The sequence below is a fragment of the Tiliqua scincoides genome, chromosome 4 (genome assembly GCF_035046505.1).
Source record: "Tiliqua scincoides isolate rTilSci1 chromosome 4, rTilSci1.hap2, whole genome shotgun sequence".
NCBI lineage: Eukaryota > Metazoa > Chordata > Lepidosauria > Squamata > Scincidae > Tiliqua > Tiliqua scincoides.
The window spans coordinates 220,344,752-220,355,431 of record NC_089824.1 but is presented as its reverse complement, the minus strand read 5'-3'; the positions used below and the strand labels follow the sequence as shown (position 1 = coordinate 220,355,431).

Below are 10,680 nucleotides of genomic sequence, written 5' to 3'. Positions count from 1 at the left end.
CCTCTCACATCTTTTAGTGGCGGCACAGTCAAAAGGGCCCCCCCAGATGATCTAAGAGCACGGGCAGGATTGTAGGGAAGGAGGCGGTCCCTCAAATACCCCAGACCCGAGCCGTAGAGGGCTTTAAAAGTCAAAACTAGCACCTTGAATTGGGCCCGGAACAGAACCAGCAGCCAGTGTAGCCGCCGGAGCAATGGCTTGACAGAGTCAAACCAACGTGCCCCAGCAACCACACGAGCAGCCGCGTTCTGTACTAGTTGTAAATTATTGACCAAATCTAGAATCTTATGAGTCCAACGATCTTATGAGTCCCATGCCTGCTATTTTTCCCTGGAGAGAAACTCTCCCCAGTGCCAATGGCAGAGTTAGAGACATCTTCCCTCATGCTGTGGTCTCAATCTGCATCAGAACCCCCTCCCCATGCCTGCTGGTTAGAGAGAAGGATGGCAGCACCAGACAGGGCTTAACACGATGTAGAGTTTGGCCCTAAAAGTGCCAGCTAAGCCTCTCTGTGCAGAGCATTCCTGAAGTCGGCTGTGGTTACTTTGAAGGTTCTCTACAAGGAGGCACCCAAAGGAGACTCTCCCAAAATGGCAGGCTCATGTCAGAGTACCTGGTCTTTCAGGAATCAAGTTTCTGGAGCCATGTGGGCTCTACAAGTTCACACAGTGCTTTGAATTGTGCTTAGAAAGAACCAGGGAACAGTGTGGCTGTTTAAATTCTGTCAGAATATACTATTTTCAGTGCCTGGTGCAAGTTAGCAGCCTGGCATCTGAGTTTTTAACGAGGTTCCAAGCAACCTGAAAAGTCGCCCAGTGACAACCCATGGCAGCCCTACACCCCGAAGTTTCCTTTTTAAGCCACCGGCTAAGTTCTGTATTGGCAGAGGCCGTCAGACAAGTAGGCAGATACTTTTTCAGACAAGAGGCTCATATTGCCATTGCAACACTTGCTTTCCATGATCTCTTAATCTAGACTAGGCATTTATGAACCCGTTGCTATCCTGGTAGGACACCTTGTGCCTGGTGCTGCGGCTCAGCAAAGACTCATTTTATGTTTGTCAGTGCAGGCAAAGTCTGCCACTTTGTTTCGTAAAAACTGCTGGAGTGACAAAACCGAATTGTGCATTCCTTACAAGCCAATCTGATGAGTGCCTACCCAGAAGAACTCAATCCTATTGAGTTGAATGGGACCTACTTGCAGGTGAGCATGTAGGATTTTAGTTTTAAAGTATCAGCAGTTCACACTGCCTGCATGAATCTGAAAACAAAAGCAGGCCTGTGCAGAAGGTGTTGCAGCCGTGCCCTTTGAGCAGGAGGATTCTATCTCAGGTCCCCCAAACCAGCTTCGGAAGTTTAGCAAGAGTTTGCACACACACTTTCAGGCCTAACTCTGGGGACCCAAGAACTACAAGCTTGATTTCAATAAAAAAGACAACAGCGCATGAAGCTGACCATTTGCATTACAACCCAGTGGCGTAGCCAGAGGGGGTGCAAAGCACTAAGCGCCCCCCTTTGCCTCTGTTTTGCACCCACCACCCAGAATGGCTCTGAAGGGAGCCATTTGCATGCTGCGGTGAGGCTCCCTGCAAAACTTAGTGCTTTGCACCCCCTCTAGTTTTGCCATTGTTGCAACCAGCATGACTTCCTCTGCTGTTGGGTTCAATCACAGCAAGTACAGAGTCCTGCCTGCAACTGGGTAGACCTCATTACTATGAGTGAGCATATATTTTTTTTAAGAGGTGTGTTTATTCCAGGCTAATGTCTGGATAAAACAAACTATGGAAGGATGATCCAGGTAGATTCTCAGCCTATTATCCATGCTCACAACTGATGTGGACCTCTCACTGTAGCTTCACATATCTAGTAGATTGTGATTCCTAAATTGGTCCTCCAGATTGCGATGCAGTGTATCCCTGCATACCAGATGCTAGGATAAGCCATAATGGAGGACTGTTGCCTCCGAGCCGTGCTTGTGGGGTTCCTGGAAGCTCCTGGCTGGTCACTATAGGAAAGAGAATGCTGGCTAGGACAATCTCATCCAGCAGAGCTCTTGTTATGTGTTTACTCTCTTGCTGTTGCTAGGACTGGTTGGAATTGATGCTGAGAAAGATGCACATGGCGCTGGGTGCTCTACTCAGCTCTACATGTGGTTTGGCCTTTAAGCACGTCTCATGCCACAGAACCCTTGATTCTGAGTTAAGATGTGAGCAGGAGCAGAGACCACAGCGGTTGGCAGACAGCGCACAGAGCATCAACTTTCTTGGTATTGCAGCCTCTGGGTCTCAGAGGCACAGGAAACCCATCTCAGCAACAGAAGCTCCTGCAAGTGGTTGCATAGATGAGTGGCACTCGCTCAGTTTCTCAGGCACTGGCAGGAAGGAGCACGTTCAGCCCCTGGGGTGCTGGTGATCCCCACTTGATTGGGGCTGAAGAAATACCGATTTTGATGCATGATTGTGAGGGCTGTCTTTAAAAATGCCTCTCATGTAAGCTTTCTTGACAAATTTCAAGGCCACAAAACAAAGGTTAAGCTGCCAGTTCCACTGCTTTGCACCCTGAATTTCTCAGTGTCCTTTCTTGGGGTCCCTCCCTACCCCCAATATCTGGTTTGGCATCCTTACAGAAAAGGGGTGATGGGAAGTCAAGAATCAGCTCCGGGAACTATTTCATTGATTAAATTGTTTCTGGCCTGTTTTTGCTTCCAGGGACTTGAATGGACCTAGGACCCAAGAATGGGTCCAGAGAGGTATTTCTCAGTGAGCTAGAATGGAAGTCTGGGTGCCTGGTCACACAGACCAACAGACATTTTGCTTCCTTAAACATTACACCAATTCCTGGGTATATTTGGGGTGCCGATTCCAAAAATGGCATCCGTTTTGCCCTATCACTTCTAGTTTTGGAGATATAGTATAGCCTCATTAGTGAATGGTTCAAGCAGCTTCCTCATGAGGAAGCCATGGTGTAGGCTTCCTCATGAGGAAGCTGCTTGAACCATTCACTAATGAGGCTATACTATATCTCCAAAACTAGACGTGATAGGGCAAAACGGATGCCATTTTTGGAATCGGCACCCCAAATTCATATCAAACCACCACGAAGTTTGGGAAAAACTTTTCTGACGCTCAATTTTGTAGGCCTCTGTAATCAGGTCCCCAGATTTCAACAGAATGATTAATTTTTCCCCTGTTGGCTGTTTGTAAAAACCAATTCAAAGTGCAACAATAAATTGTTTTGTTTTTTTAAAAAGTGCTCTAGTTAAATAGTTATTACTGTATTCATTTGATAAGGTTATACTGCAAGCTGACATGGTTTGATATTACTTGCATGAAATGTATCTGATGTTACACCATGTCCCCAACATACATACTGGTTCCTTACTGGACATCTGCCCATAAGTCAGAACATACGTAAGTATCTCAAAGTAGATGGCTCTTGCTAGCTCAGTGTTATCAAACCTGCACAAAAGGACATATTGCCCCTGCACTGAAGCACTGATGCAGCCATCCGTAATTCAGACATCTGTCAGCCAGACATCCATAAGTCAGGGTGCCAGGGTACTTGCATAAAATGTACCTAAGCAAGTTCGAAACCAGTTCAGAGTGTCTATACCAGTTACCAAGCCTCTCTTTAAGGTCAGTGTTCAAACCAGAACTGGATAGGAGAAATAAAAATATACAGGTAACCCAGAATCGGAACCGAACTCAGATTTTTCATGGTTTGATTCCCTTCCTGCAAGGTAACTGAGAACTCTGATGACATCTGCTCCAGCTGCCCTGCTTTACCAGAGACAGGCCCCCTTTCCTGTTCCCTCTACCCAGCAACTCACAGTCTGTATTTTTGCCTTGTTAAAAATGTAGATAGTGCAAGTTGCGAGAGTCCTCATTCTTCAGGATTTAGCTCATTCTGGGCGGGTCAATCGCCAAATAAGAAATGGATGCAGCTGGTGTCTAGTGGATTCCGGATTGTATTGTTGTTGAAAAATAGCCTAAACAAGCAAGCAAATAACATGGTTTTCAGCTGGTCCCTGGTGGCCTACAAAGAAAGGATGCACTACATTTCCTGTGGCAAGAAGTTCCACATCACGATCACAGAACAAGCACATCCATGTTCTTCTGGGCTGTGTTCCTGTCGTTTTTCAACCTCTGGGCTTTCTCTCCACAGCACCCTGAGCAACGCCTGCTTGGTGGGGAAGATCCTTGCATGGCCCCCGGCCTCAAGGAAGGGATGGTTGGTGGCCTGTTCTATGCCTTCAGTGTCACGACCCTGGTTGCGGTCACAGCATGTCTCTTGGCCTTGTGTACACTCTGCAGAAGGTATGTGCCCGAGAACCTCACCTTGCCATCAGCCATTATCCAGACTTGGGTCTTCTGTGGGAAAAGAGAGCAATGAATAGGTGAAGGTGCCGGGAAGATTCCATTGTGTTGGAAAGGTTTATTTTTCAAGCACCTGGACACAAAGGTAGTTGAATAGTAACTAAGCTTAAAGCTGCCTCCCAGAATAGCCTCCCAGATCAGCTGCAGGGTGCACCCTCAGTTCCTTGGCCTCTTTCCTCAGCCCCTGGAGCCTTTGACTCAAGCCCCCATATCCCAGTGCAACTAAGCTTAAGCATGCCTACTTTAAATGTTCTTAAATATGCCTACTGCATATTCTTCCAATCCCCCTTTCCTCCCCATCCTCATTTATCTCCTTTGTGTTTATTTTTAGACTGTGAGTGTCTTGGGGCAGAGACCTGTCTTTCTTTGTATAGTACCATACACGTGCATGGCATGAGAATAACCAGTAATACCTCAGAGCAGGGCCAGCCCATCCATGAGGCCGACTTAAGCAGGCAGCAGATTGGAGCGTGTGTGTGGGCGGGAGGTGCCCATCTCTGTCTGCCTCCACTGCTCTTCCTTCTTCTGTTCCCTGGAACGGAAAAGGAGGAGGGAGCAGAGAGGAAGAGGAAATGTGGAGGACGGGAAGGGACAGCTGAGCTAGAACACTGGAGAGTGGGAGAAGCAAAGGCTGGCACATCATCGGGTGAGGGGGTCAGCACTGAGCATGCCTCAGGCATCAAGTGGTCTTGGGCCAGCCCTGCCACAGAGGGGAATAAGCTCTTCAGTTTGTAGTAGGGACATGAGACCAACCCCCCTCCACTCTTAGTTGCCTGGTGCATTCGAGTACTTGGGAGGGTCCAGAGTCTGGCCTCTCACTTAGCACCAGCTTTGGAGAAAGTCATGGAAGCTTCTCTTGCTTCCTTCTGTCCATGCCTAGTTCAAAGCAAGAGATTATCATGTTCTACTAGAAACTGCAGGGGGAGTGATGCGGTAAGTATCGTAGGCACCTCAGTGCGCCATGTAAGCAGCCCCTTCCACTCGCCCTCGGAGCATTCTGGGCAGCAGTAGCAACGTGCAAGCACTTGGTATGGCTCCAATGGTGAGTGGGAGGGGCTACTTACACAACACATTGTGGTGCCTGCAGTACTTACTGCACCACTCCCCCCCCTTGTGGCTCCGCTACTGCACTGGAGGCAGGTCTGAAGTAGCAAGACTCGGTCTGCCTCTGATCTTTGCCCCTGGTGGTACTAAGCGAGAGATGAAGCACTGCCCAACTCCTGATACCTCTGGTTGTGTCAGAACCAGAGGGGAGTGGAGAACAAGGAAGCAAGAGCAAAGAAGGGTATGCCACTGAATCCAGCAATAATGTGTGGGTTCCTGCCCATCGAGCAGCTGGCAATGATATAGTAAAACCGTCCTGGAACTCATTTCATCTCTTCGCTGCCTTTCAGGAAAAGCAACCAAAGGGCAGCTGCTCAGGATGGCGTGATGCTGGTTGAAGCAGTAAGTGGACCCACGTGCCTTTTCAGATCTTCCTGGTTTTCCCAGTGATGAGAGAAGGGGCCAGCACTTGGTAGGGGAGCACCTGGGTTGCAAGCAGAATTCAAGTTTGGTCCTCAGGTCCAGTCCTCAGCATCTCCAGCAGAAAGGGCCTCAAACAGCAGGACAGGGCTGCCAGGCGGAGCAGATACTACTGGGGTCAGATGGACTGATGTGCTCAGGATTTCATGTGTTTGCTTTTGGATAAGTCAGAGAGCCAAAGTCATGTGATGTCTGAGAAAAGCCTGGTGCTGTTAGCCAGGACGTGATGAAAGATAGTTACAAAAGGCCAAGGGCAACCTTAGAAACTGTGGACTGAAGGGAAGAAGGCAGGCTGGTCACCTCTTTCTTCTGGAGAGGCTTCTGTGTCTTAAAAAACAGGAATGTCAACATTTTTCCACCCCCTGCTTCCAGGCCTTTAACAGCAGTCTGACGTGCAGATGTTTGCAGAGGATTCTGTATGGTGACTATATGCAATCATTGAGTTTTAGAGGTAGCCTTCCTCCGAATGCCAGGTGCAAGGGAGGGCACCAGGATGCAGGTCTCTTGTTGTCTTGTGTGATTTCTGAGGCATCTGGTAAGCCATTGTGGGTGCAATCCTAACCAACTTTCCAGTGCTGGCATAGCTGTGCTAGTGGGGCATGTGCTGCATCCTGCAGTTGGGCAGCAGTCATGGAGGCCTCCTCAAAGTAAGGCAGTATTTGTTCCCTTACCTCAGAGTTGCATTTCCCTTACCTTTGTGCTGGAAAGTTGGTTAGGATTGCACCCTATGATGTACAGGAAGCTGGACTAGATGAGCCTTTGACCTGATCCAGTGGGGCTCTTCTTATGCTCTTATGATAATTCCTACTACCATGAGAAGCTTCACCTGCTGATCTCTGCAGGTCAATTCAAGGTACAAGCCCAGGCCAGCTGGGCTCTGTTTTTGGCTGTTCCCCTCTCGAATTCCTATCGAAGGCTTTTGTGCTCTGTCACTTCCACGGCTGAAGGCAAACATCCCATGGAAACAGCTCTCCTGCCAGGCATCTGCCAGGCTATGCCTTGTCATGCTTTTTCCCAGGCCAGTGACATGAAAGCTACCACCCCTTGGGTTTCTCTTCTTGTTTTGCAGCCCCTTTTGAGACAGACGGAGCTCTCGTTGCTTGGGGGATCGGCCACCAACCTGCCCAAGATCAGCAGGGCAAATTCCAAGGAAAAGAGTAAGTGGCTTCAGGCTTTCCAAAGACACTGACGTCCCGAGCACTTTCTTAAAACTCAGGATCCCATTTAGAGGCTACAATGATGGTTTTGGGTAGGCTGGGCTACGGGGAGCATTAGTGGAGCACAGTGGTGTAACCAGAAGGGGTACAAAGCACTAAGTTTTGCAGGAAGCCTCACCACGGCATCCAAGCTGCCCCTCCCCTTCAGAGACATTCCAGGCTGTAAGAGCAAAACACCTCTGTCTTCTGCACTCTTTCCCTCCAGCTCAAAGACCTGCCAGCATCCATATCCCATTCACATTGAGTGAAGACGACGGGACCGCCTCCAGCTGCAGTTTCATTATCCTCCATCAGAGAGACCTGCCTCAGATCCCATCAGCCAGTCTTCTGCCCCCAGATCAAACTTACTCCAACCTGACCTTCCTAAACCCAGCCCAGGAGATGCTGTATGAATCTGTGTCTATGCTGGGAGATAAAAAGGAGCAGCCCAGCCCGAGAGCAGAGGAGGTTGCCCTGAAAGACAGAGGGGACATGGCCTTGGGGGCCGAGTATGCCAGTGTCCTGAAGGTGAAGAAAAAGAGGAACCAGACTGGGCTGGAGGCTGGGACTGCCCAAGAAACAGAGACGCAAGAACAACCCCTGGCAGGAATGCTTTCGACTGTTCCTCAAGTACTGCAGGTATAAGAGCCTCCATCTCTCTAGAACAGGGGTCTCCAAACCTTTTGGCCAGAGGGCCGCATGAAATATCTGGCGCAGTGCTGAGGGCCGGAAATTAAATATAAAATTTAAATAGAGATGGAACTTAGATGAATGAATAAATGAATGCCATGATGTGTATGCTCAACCTCCTGATTTTAGAAATGGGTTATGTCAGAATGCCAGATGCAAGGAGGGCACCAGGATGAGGTCTCTTGTTATCTGGTGTGCTCCCTGGGGCATTTGGTGGGCCGCAGTGAGATACAGGAAGCTGGACTAGATGGGCCTCTGGCCTGATCCAGTGGGGCTGTTCTTATGTTCTTAACTACAATTCCCAGGAAGCCTTGCAGGTCCCTTGTTATCTGGTGTGCTCCCTGGGGCATTTGGTGGGCTGCTGTGAGATACAGGAAGCTGGACTAGGTGGGCCTATGGCCTGATCCAGTGGGGCTGTTCTTATGTTCTTAATGAATGGGCTCATTCACTCAGCCTCTCCGGCCCTCAGAACACACTCCAGATACAATCAGAGCGCAGCTCTGGTCATGTTCAGTTGAGCGGGCCAGAGGCTTTCAGGGGACAAGAGGCTGGCCGCAGGCTGGATAGAGGCTCGCTGTGGGCTGCATCTGGCCCCCGGGCCAGGTTTTGGAGACCCCTGCTCTAGAACAGCAACATTCTTCGGACTTCTTTTTGCTGATCACTTCAGCCCAGTGGTAGCAGCACAGTAAGTACTGCAGGTGCCGCAATGTGCCCTGTAAGTGGCCCCTCCCACTTGGCATGTGCGTTGCCATCACTGACAGGGAGTGGGAGTGTTGCAGCACCTTCAGTACTTACTGCTCTGCACCCCATTACTATGCCACTGTTTCATCCCCAGACTATTGTTTTATTTAAGATTTTTTTTTCTCCCACAGTCCATTCACCTGTAGGCTCAGGGCATATTCAGTGTCTAAAACCAGTCCTCATCCCACAAGTAAAACAACCTGTGAATCTGATGTCCCCATTCAGGTTCTGCACAGGTGCTTGAAATGCCACAGGTTTGTTAAGCAGGGTTATGAACAGCTTCCTGGCTGAGTTCTTGACCCAGGCTTGTAGCAAGGTTTTTCCTAGGCCAAGGCAAGGAAGGGAGGGAAGGCCTAATTAACTCTGCCAGGATACTTCACATTATTATGCACCCTTCAGCCTTTTCCTCACCATCACCACAGAAACTCAAGAAGATTTTGTGATGATAACAGCAATTCACAATCCCTTTCTCATCAGGTTTGCTCTTTCTCTGGATTAGTGTGTAGTCGTGGCTGAGCTGCAAAGCTGCACTAGTTCAGATCTCATCCCTGCCACAAATTCTCACTAGGCAAGCAAGCCACTCCCTCTCTGAAGCTCTCTAGCCCACTACTCCGCTTGCCTCCACACTTCCTCCTCATCTCCACCCCCCTCTGGGCTTTCCAGTCCAGGAAAGGAGCAGAGGTTGGCTCACCACCTGCGGCAACATCTGGCACCCCAATGCAGGAACCAGAAAGCCCTGGGCCAGCTTCAATGGTGGGTATACCATGCATTTCATTTCAGGCAGGATCTCTCTGCATACCTTCCATAACAAATGAAAAAAGAACTGAATGAGCCAATTCAGTTCATTATTTTCCCCAGTGATTTCAAAACAGGTAGACGTTCTCTTGAGCTTTATCAAAGTGTCATCAGCATCTTTTTGTACGGTACATTTTACACAATGTCAAGTGTAAACAGAGTACCTGTCACAGAGTGCAGACTGACTGCTGTGGCCTGTTACGTCCCTTCCTGTCATTGGCCCATCAGGGTTTGTTGCTGCATAATCTGGAATAACTTAGTAGGGATGTATGGTAAGGAACATGACCCTCCCTGAGACTCCATGTGGGAGGGGTGCTTAGGCATGCAGGGCCAGCTTTCTCTCTTGAACCTTGGAGGTAGTCAGTTTTTCTATCACATCAGGTATAGGTTTCCTATCCAAATTCTATATGAAATAGCAGCTTCTGTGTGTATTCTCAGTGTGCAGAATAACAGAGGGCAAACTGCCATGCTTTGCACTCTTAATGGTCACTGTTGACTCTCTCTCTCTCTCTCTCTCTCTCTCTCTGGTAGGTGGAAGAAATGTACTCAGTGGTGTGCAAGGCCAAGAAGAAAAAAGCAAGTGACTCCAAAGAACAGAGCGAAGAGAGAACATCCCAAGTGGAGATGAAGCAAGGAAATGGCCAGGTGATAGCTGTCCAGCAGGAATCACAGGGCATAGCAGATCATCAGTCCTTATTGCTCCCATCTCCTGTCATCGAGCCCTGCTATGAATCTGTCAACTGTGGACCCTGGGTGGACGTGAGCAGGAATGGGGAGCAAACCCCAGAACCAGCTTATGAGACAGTCGATTCTCAGTGGGATAGGTCAAGGAGGAAAAAAAAGCCAAGCAGGAACATCCCACCGGAGAATCTCTATGAAAGCATTGAAAACTTGGCTTTTCAGTTTCAGAATCAGCACCTGAGATCAGGTTTTGACATTTGACACTTTCAGTTTGTTCACTTCTCAAGGAAATGGCTTTTGAATGCTTACATGATGAAATGAGTACAGAATTTAATAAATGCTCCTTCGTGTCAGCTGTCAGAAATGATCAAATACTGACTGCCACTGCAGGTTTGATTTCAGGCACCATTAAATGTTGACTGTGCTTGGCAGATATTGTAATATTGACTGCCATTGTGCTGTTGTTCCATGTCGAACACTGGCATTCAGTGTCTAATGTGAGCATGTTCAGAGAATTTGGGAGGAAAGACTTTTTGAACTCTTGCCCCCTAATACAGGTTGTTCTTAGCATCTGATTCCAGGGATGGAGGTGGAGGGAGGGTGAGGAGGAGGCATGCTGGGGAAGGGAGCAGGGTGGGAGGGAGACAGGACCGGTGGAGCTTTGCTCTTCCGAATTCT

At 48.8% G+C, this 10,680-nt stretch overlaps 1 protein-coding gene across 1 annotated transcript; it reads left to right on the top strand.

Moving 5' to 3' along the window:
* Positions 1–1,146: 1,146 nt before the first annotated feature.
* On the top strand, positions 1,147–10,289 carry LIME1 (Lck interacting transmembrane adaptor 1). The gene is made up of 6 exons (XM_066624735.1): positions 1,147–1,203; positions 4,164–4,315; positions 5,770–5,821; positions 6,969–7,056; positions 7,322–7,734; positions 9,853–10,289. Exons 1-6 carry the CDS (start codon positions 1,147–1,149, stop codon positions 10,261–10,263), a joined length of 1,173 nt encoding a protein of 390 aa, XP_066480832.1. The 3' UTR covers positions 10,264–10,289.
* Positions 10,290–10,680: the final 391 nt, after the last annotated feature.

What these genes read in the sequence shown, in the direction of transcription:
- LIME1 (XM_066624735.1), top strand. Translation starts at nt 1,147, where the DNA reads ATGAGTGCCTACCCAGAAGAACTCAATCCTATTGAGTTGAATGGGACC. An exon ending in TGAATGGGACCTACTTGCAG is followed by an intron (nt 1,204 to 4,163) that starts GTGAGCATGTAG and finishes TTCTCTCCACAG; the next exon opens with CACCCTGAGCAACGCCTGCT. An exon ending in CTGTTCCTCAAGTACTGCAG is followed by an intron (nt 7,735 to 9,852) that starts GTATAAGAGCCT and finishes TCTCTCTGGTAG; the next exon opens with GTGGAAGAAATGTACTCAGT.